The sequence below is a fragment of the Paramisgurnus dabryanus genome, chromosome 3 (genome assembly GCF_030506205.2).
Source record: "Paramisgurnus dabryanus chromosome 3, PD_genome_1.1, whole genome shotgun sequence".
NCBI classification, from domain to species: Eukaryota; Metazoa; Chordata; class Actinopteri; order Cypriniformes; family Cobitidae; genus Paramisgurnus; species Paramisgurnus dabryanus.
The window spans coordinates 23,096,370-23,119,272 of record NC_133339.1 but is presented as its reverse complement, the minus strand read 5'-3'; the positions used below and the strand labels follow the sequence as shown (position 1 = coordinate 23,119,272).

The window sequence follows — 22,903 nt, the reverse complement described above, 5'->3', positions numbered from 1 at the left end:
TCCCTTTGCCCTTGATGGTTATATATGGGCTCTCCGCTATGAAAAAAGACAGCTATGATTTTGCATGGGAGGGAAAATAAGAATGTTTATAAAAAGGGATTTTCCCTGGCGCTCTTTCTTATGGAAAACAAAATGATTTTGCAAAGTAAGTGTACATTGAGCTTTGTGTATGTGTGTATGTGTGTTACTGTTTCTGCAGCTGTATTTGAAAAGCTCCAGATGGAGTGAGTGTAAGATTCCCTGCTGCCTCACATCTGAGCACCACTGCGTGTGAGGGCATTCGTTTACATTTGTGTTACTGTGTGCTCGAGTTTATGTGAAGTCTGCGTCAGGCGAGGCCTTAAAAACCCTCTAATACAGTATGCTTTTGTCATACTGAAGCTACTTCACTTCTGAGTGGGCTTTTTTGACAGTTTGCTATAAAAGTAAATCTTTGCAGCAGGGTCACAAGACGGTCTGATGCCATTTTTGGTACAGCCTGGAACTGTGTGTTTCTATTTATTGTAACTCTAACTTCTGGTTATGGCCAGGCTAATTCATGCCCTGATCTGTGTGGTAAGACATTTGTTTGTCCTGACCGCTGTGTGTTTAAATGTTGTCACTGTGTTTAAAAAAAAACGAGGCTGAAAATGTTTTCAGTATGCCAAGCTGTATAGTCCAGAGATGTACAATTATTTACAGTTTTTGAAACTTCTGTTTGGAATAAAAAAATGCATGTGAGGTATTTTGTTTATACATTTTTTAAAAGTGTGACTTGCAGTGTTTTTTGTGTGAGCGAAAAGTAAAAAGAATATGTGCATTTTGACCTTAAAAGACGTGCATGTTGAATTTTCTTGTTTCTGTGTTCATCTTAAACTTTAACTGATGATGCTTGATTCAGTTGTCACTTTGGTTACTTCAGAGAGAGTACATTTTATAAAGCACAGGTTTTCAAACTGGGCTCTCCCAGAAGGTTCCAAAGGGTCCCCAGAAAATTTCAAGAGAAAATTGGCAAAGCAAAAATTTAGTTTATACATAGTAAATTGTTTAAAGGGACACATTTTAAAAAGAAATACTTATTTTCCAGCTCTCCTAGAGGTCAACATTTGATTCTTACCGTTTTGGAATCCATTCAGCTGATCTCCGGGTCTGGCCCTATCACTTTTAGCATAGCTTAACACAATCCATTGAATCTGATTAGACCATTAGCATCACGCTAAAAAATAACCAAAGAGTTTCGATATTTTTCCTATTTAAAACTTGACTCTTCTGTAGTTACATTGTGTAATAAGACAGAAAATTAAAAGTTGTGATTTTCTAGGCAGATATGGCTAGGAACTATACTCTCATTCTGGCGTAATAATCAAGGACTTTTCTGATGGCGTAGTGATATTACGCAGTGCCCGAAAATAGTCCCCTGCTATTGAAAAGCCGTTTCTCAATATGCGTTCTTGTCTGTACTTGTGTTCTTGTGGACTTGTAAAACGTCATCAGTTGCGGCCCAAGTACTGTTCCAAATCAAAGTTCGCATCAAGCCCAAGTTCCCATAACATCCCCGGATGTGTTCTTGATCCGCCCATTTTATCGAGGATGCATCAGAGGAGACTTGTGTGGGGGCTTATGACAGCGAAGTTTTCCCAGAATGCATTTCGCGTCAGGAGTTCGTTCTTCCGAGTCTGAACTTGCAAGTTCGAACTACGAAGGACACAAGTCCGAGTTTGGCGTACTTGGTATTGAGAAACGGCTAAAGTAACCAAAGAGACTATTTTCGGGCAGTGTGTAATATCACTACGCCTGCTGCAGCCATGTTAGATCAGCAAAGTCCTTGATTATTACGCCAGAATGAGAGTATAGTTCCTAGCCATATCTGCCTAGAAAATTGCAACTTTAAATTTTCCGTCGGTCTTAGTACACGATGTAACTACAGAAGAGTCAAGTTTTAAATAGGAAAAATATCCGAACTCTTTGGTAAATTTTTTGCACAATGCTAATGGTCTAATCAGATTCAATGGATTGTGCTAAGCTATGCTAAAAGTGGTAGCGCCAGACCCTGAGATCAGCTGAATGGATTCCAAAACTGTAAGAATCAAATGTTTAACTCTAAGGGAGCTGGAAAATGAGCATATTTTCAAAAAAAGTGGAGTGTCCCTTTAAGTTTGTAATCTTTATATCACATTTACTATTTATCTAATTACATTTATCTAGTTTAAATATTTCTTTATAAAAACATGTGTGTGTATATATATATATATATAGATCTTCATGTATGTGGTGGTCCCTGCCTTCAAAAAGTTTATAAACCACTGCCATAAAACATCTAATTAAGTTAAAAAAAAAACATTAACTGATTAAATAAAAGCAGTGTCAAATGAGGTGTCCATTGGGAATGTGTTTGCTTTAAAAGGCACACAAACACAGATGCTGAAAAATCTGGTCGCTACGCCAATATAAGGGAATCCCCAGAGCGCGTGCAGAACAGCTTGTGTAGCGTTTGGAAAAACAAATCTGTATTCCTGAGCCTCTACTGCCAGCACACCGTGACCCTCAACATAATAAGCTAAACCACCGCTGCTTGAGTCAGCACTGTGTATGACGGATTTCACTTAGTTTAATTATTTTTGTGTCGTGACCGCTGGCCATTGAGCATCTTTTTATGGGTTTATTATATTTTACCACAGGGCCCAGATCGAACTCCACTTTCAACAATTAAACATTATGGGGACAGGGTTTAGATGAATCCAGGACTAGGCCTTAGTTATATTAAGATATTTAAGTCGTTTTTACAAATATACCGCACAAAACACAATACTGGTGTGCATTCTTGGACAAAACAATGACACGAATATATTGTAAGATAAGTTGTTTTTAAAGTAACCTACAACCTGGTGTCCATATGTGGACATCACATTTTTGTTGTGTGCACCATAATACTAAATTCTGTCTAACTGGTGACATAATAATAAAAAAAAGAGCTTCATGTTTAATGAAAATATTTGGTTATATTTATTGGTTCTTCCTAACCCCAAATAGCTGGAAGAAATCTAAAATGCAAGCCAAACCAAAGCTCGGGTCTTAGGAGGTTAACTTAAGGCAGCTCAAATATGCATTTTAATATAAACCCTGTTCAGAAAAACACCCCTACACATATTTGTGTTTTTTTTAAAGCGCTTTATATTAGTAATGCATCAAAAAGGGAAAAAAACATTCACAAGACAGCAATATTGAATTTAGGATATTATTATTTAGTAATGATAATTACTATTAATTACACTTAGCTTTTAATGTGGTCAGGTTAAACTTAAAGTACCTATTTCATTTCTAAAAAAATTGTTTGTGTATTTGGTATGATAAAATGTGTTTGCGTGGTTTATGGTTAAAAACACATTATTTTCCACATACTGTACATTTTTGTAGCTCCGGATTTCCGTTTCTTTCTGAAACGCACGGATTTTGAATCAAACTAATCGATTTGAAAAGCTCTGTCCCTGATTGACCAGATAATCTGTACATTGTGATTGGCCTGAATACCTCTGAAGTCAGCCGGAAATGTGACGCTCCTTACCATGTTTAAAAGATTTGGTCACAATGCAATAATATGAGTTAATTTACAGGCTGTGAGTCTGAAGCGGGAGGAATTATGATAATGTCGGTCTTGTCTACATCACCAATCCCAGGAAGTAAACTGTTGCCTACAATCCGTGTGTTTGTTGTAGTCCAAGAAAAGAGATTTATGTTGGAGACGATAACTTGCGTCATTGTTTACTTTGGGGTTTGTGCCTTTTAGATATCGTCAACGTACTAATACACACTTACACACCAAAGAAAATGTAAAATTGTGAATCAGACCATAGGTTCCCTTTAAAAACAGAAGTTAACAACAATAAATGCACAGAAGCTCTGGATTTTATCTGAAATGTATTTTTTTTATTAATCATTCAAACCAAACACAGTAATGCATATGTGAAAATTTCCATGCTCAGATTGGGCATTCAAATTGGCACATTTGGTTTTGCCACTACAGTCCTAAAGAAAAAAGTACTTATAGGTTTATTGTCTGACTGTATGGTACCATAAAGAACTTTAAAATTTTTGTAAAGGATAAAGGTTGTATAAAAAGGTTAGAAAGTTGTTCCAGGAACCTTTGACAAAGGTTCTTTGGGAAACCAAATCTGGTTCTTATGCCATCGCTGTGAAAAACTCCTATTTTTTAAGTCATACTGATGTTTCTTCTTGCTTCGTGTTTTCAATCATCCAGATATTCTCAATATCTCTTATAAGCCCACATGTTCACATTAATCCAGATACATTTGAAAAGTGTTTTTGTTTCAAAACATCTCCACACATACTTTTCAAAACCTACCCAGTAACGTCCTCACTGCACATCTGTAAACACTTAAGCTTTCATCACATGTGCAGTAACAGGATTTAAAAACCATGTGCTCTTTTCAAATCTGTCAGGTGATCTTTACACATTTAAGGCCGAGGTTAAACTTGGGGTTGCTAAGTTGAATGGACTGCATCACATGACTAAACAAATACATATCATGGTTTATACAGTTCACACTACAACAGTTTCAAATCAATTCACTTATAAGAGATTTTTTACTACAGACAAATATCCTCAGTGTAAATGCACAAAAGATTTTAAAATATATCCAGATTAATGCGGACATAGCCTTACTGTAGCTAATATCAGAGTTCAGGGCTGGGGTCAAGTACACTTCCCTATATGCTCTTCCCCTCATTCACTCGAATGTACGTCATTGCTTATGTTGCACAAATGACCGTAGACCAGTGCTTGCAACTCATCTCAAAAGAAAGAAGCAAGACTTTGCTGTGATCAGATCTCAAAAACAGTGTAAAATACAGTATAGAAAGTTCATTGCAATGGGGTTGCATTGTGGTCTATGGATCTTCCTGAAGGATACCAATGAGTAGACTTTACACACACCATACGTCTACTTCATAAAGTTGAAGGCACTTCAAAAAGTGCTTAGGGAAGTTTGCGAGTGTATGTCGGAGATTGAATTCAGTGCTCATGCTATTATAAATAATAGTGCACATCTGAAATCAGATTTCTTCTCATTTTAAGCATCCAGCATTTGGCATGAATGAGTGGCAACAGCTGTAGGATCACCAATAGTGAGCATGTGCAAAGCTGACTAAGGCATAAACGCGTGAAGGAGTGCATAGGGTGTTTAGGGAGGATGCTCCTCTAAGGCATTTTCCTAATTAAATTCCTTCACAGTTCAGAGGCTAACATCGTCACATTCATTTTAACCGATCATTTACTGTGCAAAATATTTAAAAAGAAAAACTAAAATTAAGGCAATGAATGTTCATAGCTGCTAAGTCAGCCATACAAATGATACAGATTTACATTCAACGCTGCTTCTTGTTCAGTAAGGCCTTAAATCTTTCAGCTTCATGGTAGTGCAGTTCTTGATCAGATGAAGAGGTATTCTGTGGGGATGTACATACACGGATGTACATGAGGCTTGTGTTTTACCTGTGGTTGGGTTGACACTCGCCCAGGTGTATATGCAGCACACCATCCTTGTGGAGTTTTAATAAATGCTCGAACTCAGCCGGCATGGAATGTACGTTCTTTTTGCTCTCCCGATTATCGTAGTAATGGTTGGTGATCGGACGACTGTCGTCCGGATGTTTATTAAAAGGCCAGAAGCCGTACAAATGGACGTTAGTGCACATCTCTAGCGCCAAGCTAGCCATGATGAGTCCTGTGCTGGGGCGAACCGAGTTGAGCCCTCGTTCGCGCCAGAATTTCGACAGTCTCCTCATGTAGTCCGGGTTCAGGAAAATGGGCAGCGGACCTTCTCTGCCAAAGTCCTCCAGTGTGTAAAAGGCACGCAGGGATACGGGTGTGTTGTGGCCGTAGGAGAATGCAGGCAGCAGCAGTAAGGCTTGTCCGTAGGGACGGAGGCTTTCCACAAACGGACGACGTCGATCCATCAGTCCGCTGTACCTGGAAAGATCATTTTTACAAGTTATGCTTTATGTTAATCTTGACCTGGAGCAAGTTTAAACATTAGAAAGAATATCAAATTTGTCTTTTTCCACGTTTAGGTGCTATAATTGGGTCCCCAGTGCTTCTTCTATCAACCTAGAAAATGTGAAAAAGATCAACCCAGTGAACTTAGTTTTGGTAAAACATTCTCTGCAAGCATGTGAAAAAATATGTCATTGAAATGTGGATCCCCTTGTGATGTCAGAAGGAGATAATACCACCCGTTAATCTGCACTATCCAACCACGGCACTGCCATTTAGTGCAGAAATCATATGCATTTAAAGGGACACACCCAAAATGGCACATTTTTCATCACACCTAGTGGCAATTTTAACATGCTATAATAAATTATCTATATGATATTTTGAGCTTAAACTTCACATAGGTACTCTGGACTCTGGAGACACCAAAGATTTATTTGACATCTTAAAAATCTACTGAAATGTCCCCTTTAAGACAAAAGACCGAATGTTAAGATCATCATGTTTGTATCCAAACAGATCTGGGGCACCATTGACTTCCATAGGATTATTTGTTTGTACTATGGAAGTCAATGGTGCCCCAGATCTGCTTGGTTACAAACATTATTCAAAATTTTTATTTGTGTTCAGCAGAACAAAGTAATGTATACAGGTTTGGAACAATTAAATGATATTAGAATTTTAATTTTGGGGTAAACTATCCCTTTAAGTCTCATTTTTGGTCGCATATTGAAGACAAGATATCTAGAAACACAAAAATCAAACAATCAAAATCCCTGACTCACTTCTCATGGAGGATGCTGGGGTTTGCAGTCACCAAGTTTGTTTTGTTTCCCACATCTTGCTCATATCCGTTCCCTAGTGGTGGAAGATTACATCTAACAACACAGAGGTATACAATGGGTTCATTGATGACATACTAGCCAATCATCTTCATGCACTGCACCAGCTATTGCAAGCAGTATAAAGTTAATATTATGGAATTGTTTTTTGAATTTCGATTTTGAAATCATTTTGATTATGATTTGGTCACACATTTGTTTTTGATACAGACCTGATGACGAACTGGGCTGAATTAATTTTCTCTCCACAGCTGCTATTGGACAAAATTCCTCCGTTCCCCACCACAGCACACGATTCAAATGTGGCATTTCCAAAGGGCTGCTTCTACAAACACACACATACAGTGCTCAATGTAATCCTAATATGATGAGAAAACGTGTTGCTAACATAATACATACAATATATGTGTCTATACATTACACATACATTAAGCAAACACAACAGTGAATTAAGATAAATAGGGACATTTTTTCTTCCCAAATGTATTATTGTTTTAACTAAACATATTTTTTTAAAACCCACACACTTACTACCTTAGCAAAGATGTTGAACAGAGCAGGTGTCACCTGCAGTGGCTTTCTCCTCTCTCCATCATAGACAACATTTGAACCCACTGGTGTGTTACTCTGCGTGACCACAGCCTTAGACACACCATGACACTTGCTGCTTAGTATTGACCTGAAAAAAATACAGACAACTTTACATTAAATTCACTTTTCATTAAGGGGGCATTACTATCTATATGATGCAATTTTTATGAATTAATTAATTATCAATAATAACAAATTATTATTTAGCAAAAATCCATTTGTTAAGTAAACTGTCAATCCTATCATATTAATTTCATACTGCTCCCAATAGTTAATAGTACATCCAGCCATTTGCAAGATAACCCCTGACAGGGCTGAAGGCTAGAGGCTAGACGGCTATTTGCCATAGACCATAATTAAACATTAAATATTGATTTGAAATAGCTCACTTGTAAATAATCCATGCTGGCGTGAGAATAGAAGTGCTGCATTAAACATATAAGTAGTACAGATCAATATAACTCGCATTACCCGATGAGCGTGTGTTATCAGTTTTAACGGTTAAAAGTGGGAAAGTCAGACCTCAGAATGTCACAACTAACCAATCAGAATCAAGTGTCCCAGAGAGCTGTGAATAATTTTAAAATAAAATGAAACTCTTGCAATAAATCTCACCAGTAAATACAGATTTATGACAGCTAAAGATCATTATGGAGCTGCAAAGGTACTAAAATTTTAACTGGGTCATGAAATATATAAGGTCTAGAAATGTTAGATAACACACACTTCAGGCATACACTCTAAAAACAAACGGTTCTATATAGCACCAAAAGTGGTTCTTTGCTTTTAATCATAGAAGAACCATTTTAGTGCCATATAGCACCGGTGAAGCACCCGTGTAGTACCATATAGTGCTATGTAGAACCATATGTGGTGCTATAGTGGTGCTATATGGCCCATATATGGTTCTACACTGGTGCTTCACTGGTGCTATATGGCACTAAAATGGTTCTTCTATGATTACAAGCAAAGAACCCCTTTTGGTGGTATATAGAACCGTTTGTTTTTAAAGTGCACTGCACCACATTTCAATCATCAATAGCATGTTTTGTCAGTGTCAATGGTTTTTCAATGGGAGTCCTGGCTTTTCTGACCCATATACACTGATTCTACTGTGTTGCAGTCATGTGACAATCTAATAATAAAACAAAAACGCAACAGCCTTAGGACGTTTAGCACATAACAGGCACGAGGACTAGAAAAGATCTGACCGTAAGTATGCTTTTTTTTCAAGCCTGGACTTCTTTTCCAGCTGTTTCTGTAAGTTTTTTAATCATTATCATTTACGATTTCATGCTCGATGTTCCCAATTGATTATTTCCAAATTCAGCATCCAATTATAAATCTGTTAGGTAGCAGTGCGTCTATCTGCCAAACAGCCTAAAACAGTCTGACTGTATGCGACCAAATGCATGTAAGGATGTTTTCGTGCCTTTTGCATTCCCACAATCCACCTCAAGAGCTCAACTTCAGAGCTCAACTGGCCAGTAGGAAGGTGTTCTGTTGTTGTTATTGTTATTTATTGGGGTATATAATAATAAAAAACATGTATACAATCTTGAATCTGCTATCTGAGTCAACCCTTTCATGTAATCTGGACCAACAACTTTTGTCAGCTCCCGGTGTGCCAGATGAAGCTGACAAATAAACAAGAATTTCTCTGTAGTACGGATAAAGAATAACCATTGTTCATTTACAAATAGCCTAACATTGTAACAATACAAATCTGGTTGAAAATCAGCAATGTAACTTTCAATGTCATGCAGAAATGAAATGACTCCCTATAAAGAAGCAGTGAATGTAGCACCATTACTAACTTCAGTTCAGTTCAGTTCAGTCTCATCTGTAAATATGGTAAATTTGTGTTCGCTAACTTAGCTAATCAAATATTTACCACAGGTTCACTACACTCTAAAAAAACGTGCTATATAGCACCAAAAGTGGTTCTTTGCTCGTAATCATAGAAGAACGGTTTTTAGTGTCATATAGCACCGGTGAAGCACCAGTGAAGAACCATATGGGGGCCATATAGCACCACATATGGTTCTACATAGCACTATGTGGTTCTACACAGGTGCTTCACAGGTTCTATACAGGTGCTTCACCGGTGCTATATGGCACTAAAAATGGTTCTTTTATGATTACGAGCAAAGAACCTCTTTTGGTGCTATATAGCACCGTTTGTTTTAAGAGTGTATTAGCAAAGTATATCTTTAATATTGACTGAATAATAATGTCAAATATTGAAAACAATGTGAAATCCATGAACTCATAAACTCATAATTAGATTATGAGAGTTTAACTTGTGTTAGTATTGTCTGTTAAAATATGCTAATGACAACATTGTTATCTACTGTGTAATAGTAGATTATTAAGAAATGTAGCATGCACATATCAAATAACATTATTGATAAAGCTTGTTTTACCTGAACTTTTTAATGTTTCCCTCCACTGCCTTCCATTCACTTGAGTAGTTCTCCAATGCTTTGGCAATTAATAGATTGTCTCTGAAAGAAATCGATGGACATGACAAACTGACAAATCTTACACACTTATTTTCAACCCATTTTTTTATATTGCTTTAGCTAGAGATGGATAAATGCATACAAGACATTGTGTTGGGTAAAATGTAATAAAAATCCAAGATGGCAGCTAGTTAAATGTTTGCTCAGTGTCTCTCTCTGGACTGATTTCATTTAAATGGACATCATAGTATGGATTTTATAGTATTTTACACATTTTAAGTTGTAGTTTTAAGTAATAAGTCATTTATTTGGAAATTTTATTCTGGACATTTAAGAAGATTGTGGATTATTATAAAAATATCTCAGCATTGAGCTACTTTTGCTAATCTGAGCCTGACCAAATTGAACTTATTGGCCCAGGCTAAACAGAGTCAAGCAAACAGGCTAGAGCCTGCTACATTCTCCAGGAGTTTGGGCAAACCAGCCTGAGCTCACTACATCGTTCTGGAGCTTGGGCTAACCAGCCTTGGGTTGCGATATATTATTTGGAGCTTGGGCTAACCAGCCTGAGCTTGCTACATCTTCATTGGAGCTTGGGCAAACCAGCATGAGACTGCTATATACTCCTGGAGCTAGGCAAGCGGGCCTGGCCTGCTTTAATCTCATGGAGCATGGGCAAACCAGCCTGAGTCTTACTCTTCATCTTGGAGGCTAGGCTAACGGGCCTGGCCTGCTACAATCTCCTGGAGTTTGGGAAAACAAACTTAAGCCTGCAATAACATTTTGGAAACTGGACCATACTCCAGGATAAACTGGTACTGTTATTATTATTATTAGTAAATTAATGATGATGGCATTGTTTTTTATTTTCTTATCCATGTTGGTCACTTGGAACTTTGAACCGGGTACTGATTCTAGGGTGATTTGTTTTCAGTATTGACATGCACCAGGAACCATTATATTTTTGTTGGAACCTAGACTTTTGGATGGTTTGTATTGGGATTTGCCTAAACTGCTAAATTTTTTTGTTTGTATAATTTGTCTTTTGCAAGTAAGGATAGGCACTGCCTGGTTTCAGCATATGATAGGCCGGTTTCAAAATATATTGGGAAATGCAGATTGATGATTTCACTACTTCTACTTCTATCTGGAAATGTGCAGCCCAATCCCGGCCCTTGTTTGCAAAATGTCTTGACCCCTGCTGAATTTAAATCAATGCCTGGACTTAAATTTGTTCATCTTAATGTTCGCAGTTTACTACCCAAAATGGACAGGATTAGAATTTGGATTGAATCTACAGATGCAGACATAGTTATCATTTCGGAAACATGGTTGACGAAATCAATCACTAATAAAGATATAAATGTGCATGGGTATAATGTTTTTTTCGTAGTGATAGGCCGAAGAAAGGTGGTGGCGTAGCTATCTATGTTAAATCAAGATTTGGAGTATCAGTTGTACTGTCTGAATCTCTCAGCAAGCAAATGGAGATTTTGGCCTTAAATGTTGAAATATTTAAGTCCCTTTCAATAACTATTGTGGGGTGTTATAGACCTCCATCGGCCTCAAGGGATGCTTTATCATCTTTAAAGCTTCTATTGTCTAGATTTAATAGGGAACTTTTACTGGCCGGGGACTTAAATTGGGACTGGCTAAATGTTGTTTCTGATGATTTTAAATCTTTTTGTGATTCTATCAGTCTTAGCCAATTGGTAAACGTACCTACAAGGCCTAATTTCAAAAATCCAGATAAATCTACTTTAATCGATTTAATTTTAACAAATGTCCCACACAATTTTTTATCCATGGGTGTCTTCTGTAATGATCTGAGTGATCACTGTGTTATTGCTACTTCGAGAGGCAGTAAAATACTCAAATGTAAATCGCAAATTATTAGAAAGAGGAATTTGAAAAATTTTAATGAGCAAGCCAATCATCATGATCTATCTTTAATTAACTGGGGACAGCTAGGTCTGTTGCCTGATGTTGAGCTTGCCTGGACATTTTTTAAGGAGAATTTTGAGAAAATTGTAAATAAACATGCTCCTTGGACAAAGCACAGAGTGAAGGGACGGGAAAACCCTTGGTTTTCTCCAGAGTTGACAGATATTATCCATCAATGAAATGTGGCATGGGCTAAAGCTAGAAATGGTGATTCTGCCACTGACTGGTCCCTTTTTAGACAATTAAGAAATAAATGTACCTCTCTTATTAAAAAGGCTAAATTAGAATATTATTTATCAGTCACGAGTGAAAACCTTAATTAATCCGCAGAAATTTTGGAACGTCATCAAGTCCCTTTCTGTGAATAAAAATAATGAAGCTCTCCAAAATTTGTTTTAAAAAACTCTTTCCCGGTCTACGACAGAATTGATGTCTCCTGGACCAGATTCTGTCGTGGACCTCCTGGACCAGATTTAATAGAGCCTTTTTTTTTAAAAAGGCGGCTGATTTTGTTGCAGAGCCCCTTACAATTCTTTTTAATTTATCAAAGTAATGAAATACCATCAGTTTGGAAGTCAGCTCTTGTTACTCCCTTGTTTAAAGGAGGTGATCCAGCAGTTTTAACCAACTATTGGCCTATAGACGGTTTCATCGGACGCACGTGATACACGTCTGGATCCGAACCTTACTTCCGGTTTCGTTTTTTTAATGGTCTGACTAGTTACTAAACTGATCTCTTGAACAAATGCCTCGTCAAAAATAACAAATGTTTTGGTTTCCTAGGTAACCTATGTGTTGTTTTTTTGCTTGTTATTAGGGCTGTCACTTTTGTGAAAAAATCATTTTCGATTTTTAATATATAAGTGTTCATTGAATCGATTGTAAAATCGATTTTCCATGTCTAAAAAAGACGTTTCCATTTTCAACGCCAAATAACAGACAAATGTAAAGAGAGCGCCTGAAACGCACAAGTCAGCAATATTTCTTATTCATTGTCATTAAGTTTCGTGCAGAATAAAAAACAGCAACAGTAGTGCAACATTCTCTAAAAAAATATGCAGAGTGGACTGCTGCCATAAATGAAAAACATTACTGCAGGCTTCAACCGGCTGCTTTTATGATTTAGGCAATTCAAAAATTATTTTAAATAATGATTCGATCCATTTCAAACAACTGTTCAAAAATGAAACTTTAAATAGACTTACTTGAAGTTGAGAACATGCTGTGTATTTTTTTATTAAACGTAACCGACACTTAGGCGGCACTAGGCAGGCATAATGAAATGCGCAAAAAGAATAGGGCCATTACAAATTATTGGTCAGGAAAACAAGTCGATCAACATTTTAGGGGTCAAGAGCAGAGCGCTTTTCATTCACTATATGTCCATCTGTTGAGAAGACGCACTCCGACCACACTGATGTCCCAGGGAAACTCGGGTACTTCGTTGCCAGCTGCGTATTTCGTACTGCCAATCTTCCATCACAAAAGCGGGTTGCTGTCAGCTCGCAAGGGTGGCTCCTTGTCATAACTCCTTCATCTCCTGTAACGTCACAATTTCGACGCTCTCTCGTGTTGCACAGGTTTATTGACGGTGTCCTCCATTTTCTTTGCAAAACACTAGATGCAGCGATTGAAAGCGTGAAACTATAGGTGCGTAAAATTGCTGGGTATTTTCTGTCTAGCTTTCGCACACCTACTGCACTTTCGGAATTATTTATTTTCTTTTTCTGCTTGTTTGTGAGTTTTGTTACATCTATATTTTTAACTGTTTAATTCTTTTAAAATTAATAGTGTACATATTTGTTTAAAATCGATTGCCTATTTTCGTTTTCGAAACTTTTTTTGGTTGGTCCGATCGATTGTGCAATCGATTTTCGAACGAAAAGTGACAGCCCTACTTGTTATATAAATAAACTACGTTTAAAGAACTTTGTTGTTATTTATTCTTAGCGGAGTTTACCGAAAGTTACGTGCGGACCGCAACAGCCGCTTGTTTATGTTGTTACTGCTGAAACGGTCTATATCTAATTTGTGTGTTTTGTCAAAAATTTTAGAATCCCTTGTTTCTGACCAATTAAAAGAGTTTTTATACACAAATGAACTCCTTTCAAAACGGCAATCAGGCTTTAAGAAAAATCACAGTACCATCACTGCGGTTACAAAAGTAATTAATGACATATTTGTCGCTCTTGATGGAAAGAAATTTTGTTCATCACTTTTTCTTGAATTGTCGAAAAGCCTTTGATACAGTGGATCATGCTGTTCTAAAGCATAGGCTTCTTTGTCTGGGATTGTCTGATTTTGTAGTTTCATGGTTTATGAATTATCTGAGTGACAGGACTTAAATGTGCATTAAATGTGACAGTCTATGTTCTGCATTAGTGAAGGTTCACAAGGGGGTCCCACAAGGCTCAATATTGGGTCATCTTTTGTTTATTATGTATATAAATGAATTAGGCCAAAATATGTTGGATGCTAATATGCATTTTTATGCTGATGACACGATTATTTATTGTTTTGGATCATCCCCAGTTAAAGCGGTTGAGACTTTGCAGAAGGCTTTTGGTGTGGTTTAACGTACACTATCGCAGCTTAAGCTGGTTCTCAATGCTGATAAGACCAAACTTATGCTGTTTAGTAATAGCAAGAAGGTTTTTCAAGCCCCTCCTCCTGTGTTCACTTTGACTGGAAATGTTATAGAGGTGGTTCATTCTTATAAGTACCTTGGCATATTTTTATTTATAAGGCCATGCTGGGTCTGTTGCCACCTTACATCTGTAATTTAATCACATGGAGAAGTGCTGGTTCTTATTCATTGCGATCAAACGATAACTTGCTGCTCTTGGTTCCATTTGCCCATACAGAACTGGGAAAAATGGCTTTTGTTTACTCCACTCCCTTCTGCATGGAACTCTTTGCAAAAAGACTGAACTTATTTCCTTAAATGTGTTTAAGGCCAGATTGAGAGAACCTGAAATGATCTGTATAAATTGTTAATGTTTTAAAATATTTGTACTGTAACAACTTTTATAAATGAAATTGACTCTGTTTTTGCTGCCTCTTGTCCAGGACTCCCTTGAAAAAGAGGTTTTTAACCTCAACAGGACTTTCCTGGTTAAATAAATGTTAAATAATAAAAAATAAAAATAAAAGCATGTTTCACATACTTGCATCCCTTGCAAGATTTTGATGTATCTGACCCTTTTTGGCCAATCTTAGGTGAAGGATGAGGCACTACATTACTGTGGAGAAAAAGAAATTAAAGTTAAAAAATCGTAATGTTGACAAACAAAGTCTTATCTTTGAAAAGTCTTAACTTTCAATCGAGACATGTTTTTCTGCAGGTGTTTATTCACATTTTCAAAGATTTCTTGTTATCTTATGCACTGAGTTTTTAAGCATTTAGCTACACTTTAGCTAGTTGTTGGGACAATAATTAACTTTTTATACTGATTTATTTTGCTAGCTTTAACAATGATCAAACTAACTCTGAAGTCATTTTTTGTGATTTACTGTTGTCTACATAAAATCATCCTACATAATGTAAAGAACTTTCTGTGAAAATATAATCTTGATATCTTTAATATTGACTGAGTAAGAATATTGATTAGTGAAAAGAAACTTTACCACCTTCTTTCTGAGTCTCTTCATACACATTTTCCCTCTTCCCTATTATTTTTAACTTTTTCCTTTTCTCACGTGCTGTCTGTTACTCCCTTTATTCCACATATACAGATTGCAAAATACAACCGCCTTTGAGTTCAGGATAAATCTAATCTGTGAGTGATTTATTTCTGTGGTGTAAGAGAACTATTTCATTAACTAATTGAAAGCTATTTTTTTTTATTTCTGCCCTCTTAAAAGCTCAAATTGTATTTGGGTCACAGGTTTTTGATGCTTATATATAATTGTGCTATCTTCAAAGGAAAATATAACAGATGTTTAATTTGTTTGTTATGTATGGTAAAGTTCCCAGTGGATAATATGTGCAGTGAAGTTTCCAGGCAGATAATCTCTTACATGCCACGGTGTGATTAAAAGCTGCCATTGCCAGTGTAACAGCACATGACAGACACAGGTCAAAGCTATTACAACACTTAATATTTCTTCATTTACTCAACAGCAAAATTGCATTAATATATTAGCTCTTTACTTCAGTGAAGAGTACACTAACCTTTGACTAATGAATATTGAATAAATGTGAATATGAACACACTACAAGTATACAAACACAGTCAAAATCACATGTCAGATGTCTAATATGTCTGGCTATGAGTAACCCACTTCTAGTCAAAATAAATTTGAATTTGGTTAGATGTTGTTTTTGCCAAAACATCTTATAAGATGTATGATATGCCATCACGTAAGCAATGTCAACAGTGATTATAAGGTGTTTGGTTTCATTAACAGTATTTATTACTTTATTTCACTTATTTTGGGCTGTGGTTTGACCAATGTCTATAAAATGTTCACTGACAGCCCAAATTTTGCCTGGTTTTAGCCTACATGTTTGAGCTGTTTTTTAACGGCTATTAAACATCTTTTAAATTGCTTGCTGGGTATACGCATATGAATTTAAGACAGCACTGTAAGGAAACAGAAACATTCAATTATTTATTAATCTAATATTAAACTTTATTGAAATCGTGTAAACAAATTTACATGTAAAGTTTAACTTTTAAATGAAGGTTATTAAGCATTTAAATTTAAAATACTTTATATATAGTACACTGTAGTAAACTGTGGTATATTATAGTAATTACACTTTGTAAATGTATACAGCACTATCTATAGAATATTATTAACTATAGTGAATTGATAAACTGTAGTAAATAATGTAGTATACTTTAATATTTACTTTAAAAAGCTGTAGTATATTTTAGTAAATATTAATACACTTTGCTTATGTATGCTATATACTATATAGCCTAGTATTCTGTAGTATTAACTAGCAAATTTACAAGCTGTAGTAAATACTGTAGTATACTACTTATTGACAACATATAGTATAAACTACGTACTATGGTAAGGTTCAAAAACGCTATAATATCTAGGAATTTTACTACAGTTTACTATAGTAAATATTAAAATATGACATAGTATTTTATTTTGTGTAGGTAGTTAGTTACTAATCATATGATGAGGAGGGAAAAGGCACTGGCAGTGCAAAGATTCGAAACCTGACAGAAAAAGATTGAAAGAAGTGCGTGCCGGTCGCGTGATATATCCTTTTCAAGTTTTCATTGTGAATAGAAAAAAATGTCCATGTACAGACCGACTGAAACTGATATACTCACTTGTTGGAGAGAAATAACCAGAAGGCCACACTGAAGAAAGAGCACAGTAAAATCGCAGGAAGCAGCCAAAGCATTAAAGTCTTCATAACGTGAGTTCCCTCTCACGCATATCCTCTGATACGCATCTCTCGTAAACTCTCATTCAGATGCAGATGCTGCCACTGCCAACGACTTCCTCTCTTGTTTTTTTTTACCGTGTCTGTCTGTCCTGACTACTGGACCCGGTTTTGGACACAGTCACTCTCTCTCCCTTTCTGGCCGACAGGCCCGGGGTCTCCTCTTACCTCTCCGCTGCTTTTGCTTCAACTTAATCCAATGACTAATCCATCATCACACTTTCTTCTCATTCTGATCTTTTCTTACCCAAAATTAATTCCCCCGCTCGTCTCTCGCTTCTTTAAGGCATGTTTGTTATAATACTTGTACGTTTCCTTGCCTGTCCCACTTCCTTCTCCTTTAATAGCGGCACCGACTTTCCACTGTTTCCCCAGGTTTCTCAAGCTGTTGCTTCTGCCTTCTCAGCTCCCTCCCCCTCCCCTCTCTCTCTCTCTCCATCTCTCCGTCCACAACTTGTTTGCCCCTCCTTCTTTATCTCTCTCTGTCATGCACACTAGTAGTCACACTCACTTTTTCTCCTGGGGTAATATCAGTAATATGAGTGGCGCGTACAGAATTAGCTCACGGGCCATGTCAGCACCTCATGCTATGATAGAAGGGTATGTGTGCAACAGAGTATTTTCCCCCTCAGTGAAAGAGCCAATGATGATCAAGGAATGCAATGGGCAGCGGACATTAGCCAATCAAATGCAAGTCTGATGTGACCCCTCCATGTACCCCTCACACATGTGTGCAGCCCATGCTTCACGGTTTCTGCTGATAGTTTGTGAAAGAAGATAGATGGAAGAGTTTTTGTGCTGGTAATAGTTATGAAAAAATATATATATATAAAGAGAGAGAGGGAGACAGAGAGAGACAGAGAGAGAGAGAACACTGAACAAACAATGAACAATCACCCTTTTAAACAATGAGAAACTGATCTTTCTTTTAGGAGAACACAAGGACTGCTGTGTGTTAGCAGCACAATATGTGTATGCATGTCATAATAAGAGAAAATCAATCTGACCTGACTTAATGTCTTCACTATATGTAGATGATATTACTGCTTAAAATTGTATTATTTAATATTGCGTTTAGCTTTTGGTTCTTATTCTTATTTTACTTTTAATATACGTTCTGTTATATTTTTACTTTTATTTGCAATATTTGTACGCAGCCCAGTTTTTGTCATGCCAATAAAGCACATTGACATTAAAATTGAGAGAGAGAGAGAAAGACAGAAAAAAAGAGAGTTTAAACTTAATTAAAAACAAATAAACAAAAAAGTAAACAAGTTTTTTTACTTTTAAAAGTGTACAGCTTGACAAACAACCTTTAGTAACCTTTATTTTGATGAGTGCATCTTAATTACAGAACACACATTTGTAGAAATTTTTACCTAAAGTCTTGATGTTGACAGTTGGATGCTTTTTCACCTGCCCAGTTATTGTTTACCACACTCAAACTCTTTACTTTAAAACAGTTACCAATAAATACCCCGGTAAATCAGCTGTTGCAACAGTGTTATGTATTGAGCAATTGATTCTAAATGATTTGTAAAACTTTTAAAGATTTAATGCACATTGAACTTGCTGAAAAATGCCTGTAACAGTCTTTCAAAAAAGCTTATTTTACATGTTTGCTACTGTTGTATCAGATGATATACAAGATGAAATGCAATATACTAATCGCCCACAGCAGACTGAAATTAATGTCACTGATCTGATCAATCAAGGTCTGCAAAAAGAAAAAGACAGAAGATTAAAAAGGAGCAGGGAAAAGACAAGAAGGGAAGAAAACGCTTTTATAAACAAAGAAGAGTTCATCAAGACCACAAGCCTGATGATTCAAGTAATAAAGAAACAAGAACAACAAAACAAGGTTTTGATAAGGATGATTCGAGAATTGACCAAGTCAGTAACTAATTTCTCTATTGGGACAGAGGTGAACATTGTAAAAAAATTTAAGAGTGTTAATGTAGTTGTGTTTGTGGGATTTAACAGATACGCGTTGCTTATAGAAGAGTGGAAAAGAAGCTTCTAGAAGTGAGAGTGTGAAAAACGTTTATGCCAATCATGTATTTTTTTCTGCTGATTTTTCTTTGCTAAGAATATGGGTAACGCTTTAGATTACAGCCCGGAAAGTACTACGTAAGTACAGCGAATTTAGAGCGTATGTTTCTGTAATTATAGATTACTTATGAAGTACGTACGTGTAATTATAAGGGAACAATTTATAATATTTGGGGAACAAAGGGGTAACAACCAGGAAAAATACAAATAATATATGCAGTGAAGTACTGCGTAAGAACAGCGAATTTACAGCGTATGTTTCTGTAATTATAGTATACTTATGAAGTACGTACGTGTAATTATAAGGGAACAATTTATAATATTTGGGGAACAAAGTGGTAACAACCAGGAAAAACAAATAATATATGCAGTAAGTATTTTAGATAACTAAACAAAACTTAAAATTCAGTTAATGTGTTTATGCTATTTATTAGTACGATACAATTTATTTAGAATTTTCAATAAAGGTTACTTACCTTAAGAAAGAAAAAGAGTACAGGAATTTGTTGGGTCATCAAGCAAAATTAAAAATAGGCAAGGCAACTTTGGTGAAAACAAAGCAAGCAAAACTAGAACTACACTCTTAGAACAAATGTGTTAAAAACAACACATTAGTGTTGATTCTGGGACGACACAGTAAATGCGTTGTCCCGAAATCCACCCATCTCTGTGTTATTATAGAAACAACACATTTTGTGTTACTTTTAACACAACTTGTGTTATATTTTAACACAAAATCAACACAAAATGATATATAATGTGTTAAAATTACACATAATGTGTTAAAAACTTAACACACAAAGATGTGTAAAAAATTAACACATCCTTTCTAAGAGTGTATTTTCTGTAGTTACTGTTTTGTGTTGTTACAGTCTAAGTCAAAAATGTTTACCCCCTTGTTTCACGTAGTTACAGAGTAAGTACAGAATCTGCGGGCTGTAAATTAAAGTGGCACTTGTTACCCCCTTGTTTCACGTAGTTACAGAGTAAATACAACATCTGCGGGCTGTAAATTAAAGTGGCACTTGTTACCCCCTTGTTTCACGTAGTTAAAGAGTAAATACAACATCTGTGGGCTGTAAATTAAAGTGGCACTTGTTACCCCTTGTTTCACGTAGTTAAAGAGTAAATACAACATCTGCGGGCTGTAAATTAAAGTGGCACTTGTTACCAGTGTTGGGAACGTTACTTTAAAAAAGTAATTACAGTGTTTCCCATACATAGGCTCTACTTGGGCGCTGCGCCCAGGTAAATTGCGACCCGCCCAAGTAAAAAAAATCACTTTACGAATTTCCGTATTTCTGAACTCGACTGGATGACCCGTGTTTTGGAGAGAGAGAGATAGAGAGAGAGAGCGCGCGAAAGAGAGAGCGCGAGAGAGAGAGCGCGAGAGAGAGGTGGGGGTCGGGTGACCGTGAAGATGATGCACGCGTCATAAACTCATCATCCAGCGCGGCAAACTGGATCAACTGCAGCAGCACATACGGAGCAGCCAGGGAACACACTGCGACCAAAATGGTCGCATATGCTTATGTGCATATGTGTTTATAGCATCTAAGTTGGCTTCATTTTGCGTGCAAGCACGTTGTGTCTCTCCGGTTGAGTGTCCGTTCACGTGCTCTCTGTTTCTCAATGAATTGGGCGCGACGCGAAGCAACCTCAGTGTCACATTCATTGTATCCTTTCATGTTTCTGAACTTGAGCAGAGTTTTACCAGAGGTCTTTCTTCACTGAGGACGCGGGACCCGTACGGTTCCGGGGTTATATTTTAAATGGTCAGATGGGTCCGGGTCGGTCCTAGTTCATTACTTCGGGTCCCAAGTCTGATTAATATTGTGTGTAAAACCCGAGTCGATCGGAGAACGGCCGTGAGCGCTACCGCGCTAAAGCTCGAGTGCTGTTTTAGCGTGCCTCCGGTTTCTATGGCGATAGCAACTGGCTCTTGTCACGACCACGCGCCGCTTCATTTTCTTTATCCCATTTTTTAATAATCGTACTATTAATAGACAATATCTTTACTAAAATCTAAACAGTTTGCACAGAGATTGTAGCAAAAAGCAGTGCTAATACTGAATGAGCAAAGCTCTAGCTGACTCAGGATATAAAAAACGCAAAGCTGTAATGTAAAGTCTGTCATCGGGACAGCACAGCAAGTAGACTTTTAAATCTGAAATAATTAGTGGATTAAGCTTTTTTTTAATCGGCAAAAGAGAAATAGAAAGCAGAAGCAGTAAAAGTGCTTATAGAAGTTATTACCATTATAACATCAGTCACATTTATAATCTATAGACCTGCACTGTCTATATAGGCTATAGTATACATAGTATTGTATTATATTGAGTTTGATAAAAGGGGTCATCAAATTGCTTCATATATCAGTGCAAAAACATCAAGTTTTTTCGTGGTGCTTTGACAAACAGTGTCAGCTTTGTTTATGGCAAAAAAAGTTTGGGGTGGTTAGATTAATGAACTATAATGTGAAATTAATATGAATGTTTTATAAATCAAAGTATTGTGTTGTGTCACACATTATTAGTTCTTTGTTACATGTATAGTAGACCATTTTTTGTCGGTGGATAATAATGATTGCCCTTTTCACCAGCTACCACCACAAGTAAATTTCAGATCTGTGGGAAACACTGAATTAGTTATAGTTACTAATTACTTCTCACATATAGTAACTGAGTTAGTAACTGCGTTACATTATTATAAAAGTAATTAATTACCAGGAAAAGTAATTACTGCGTTACTTAAAAAATGTTTAATATTTCAAATAACTTGAATGCCCCTTACAAAATTAAATATGTTAAATGACTAAAATGGATACTAAAGAGAAATCACTAATTTTGTGGCAGCGTGTGACGATGTGAGGTGCTTTATTAGATCAGAATTACTAGCCACAGACGTGGAGAGACTTTTTCTTCATGGGCATAAGTTGCACATTACACAAACATTCTTGCCTTTCACCTCAACAATGGAAAAGTAGTGCTTTATACTTCGTGTTTGCGTCCGCTACCTTTGAGCTTGTTGTACTTGCCATCGCCCTGTCGCCGGTGTTTTCAGAGTGATTGATGCGCGATGACCGGGCTGCATGTCAGTGCTTTGAGATGGGGCACAGTCAGCAGAAGCACCGCTGCTCGTTGAGAAGAGAAAACGACGCGTATTTTCATGTCAGTCTACAAAAGTCTCCAACCACGCCAGAAAAGATAGCTAGATTTGTCCTATAAAGTCGCTAAAGTGATAGAAAGATGCTAAATCTAGCGACAAAGTGACCAAGTTGCTCAGACTTTTTAACACTGCTGCTCGGCAGTGCTGGCTCCTCGCACTGCGCGTGTGGGCGGGCCTTTTTGTGAACTCTGCCTCTGGTTGGCTACCGATGGAAATTAAGCCAATCATCATCCGTTATGTTTCTCACAACACACAAGAGAAAAAAAGTGTTTTTGGCTTAGAGAGTGAGCATACGCGGCTGAAAATCACTACAGTAAGATCAATTTTAGTAACGCGCAGCATTTTAATGTCAGTAACAATAACGGCGTTATAACGGTGGAAACAGTAATTTATTTGATTACTCGTTACTGAAAAAAATAACGCAGTTACTAACGCCAAT

At 36.7% G+C, this 22,903-nt stretch overlaps 1 protein-coding gene across 2 annotated transcripts; it reads right to left on the bottom strand.

The window, feature by feature from the left end:
* Nucleotides 1-3,881: 3,881 nt before the first annotated feature.
* Nucleotides 3,882-17,703, bottom strand: st8sia6 (ST8 alpha-N-acetyl-neuraminide alpha-2,8-sialyltransferase 6). Of its 2 annotated transcripts, XM_065280105.2 has the most exons (8): nucleotides 17,129-17,703; nucleotides 14,999-15,073; nucleotides 9,849-9,929; nucleotides 7,812-7,847; nucleotides 7,366-7,510; nucleotides 7,044-7,156; nucleotides 6,775-6,867; nucleotides 3,882-5,965 (listed from the first exon to the last, which is right to left on the bottom strand). In XM_065280105.2, exons 1-8 carry the CDS (start codon nucleotides 17,212-17,214, stop codon nucleotides 5,485-5,487), a joined length of 1,110 nt encoding a protein of 369 aa, XP_065136177.1. In that variant the 5' UTR covers nucleotides 17,215-17,703; the 3' UTR covers nucleotides 3,882-5,484. The 2 variants fall into 2 exon arrangements, with proteins under 2 accessions (XP_065136177.1, XP_065136184.1); XM_065280112.2 differs by lacking the exon at nucleotides 7,812-7,847 and having other exon boundaries at nucleotides 17,129-17,698.
* Between the last annotated feature and the right edge of the window lie 5,200 nt (nucleotides 17,704-22,903).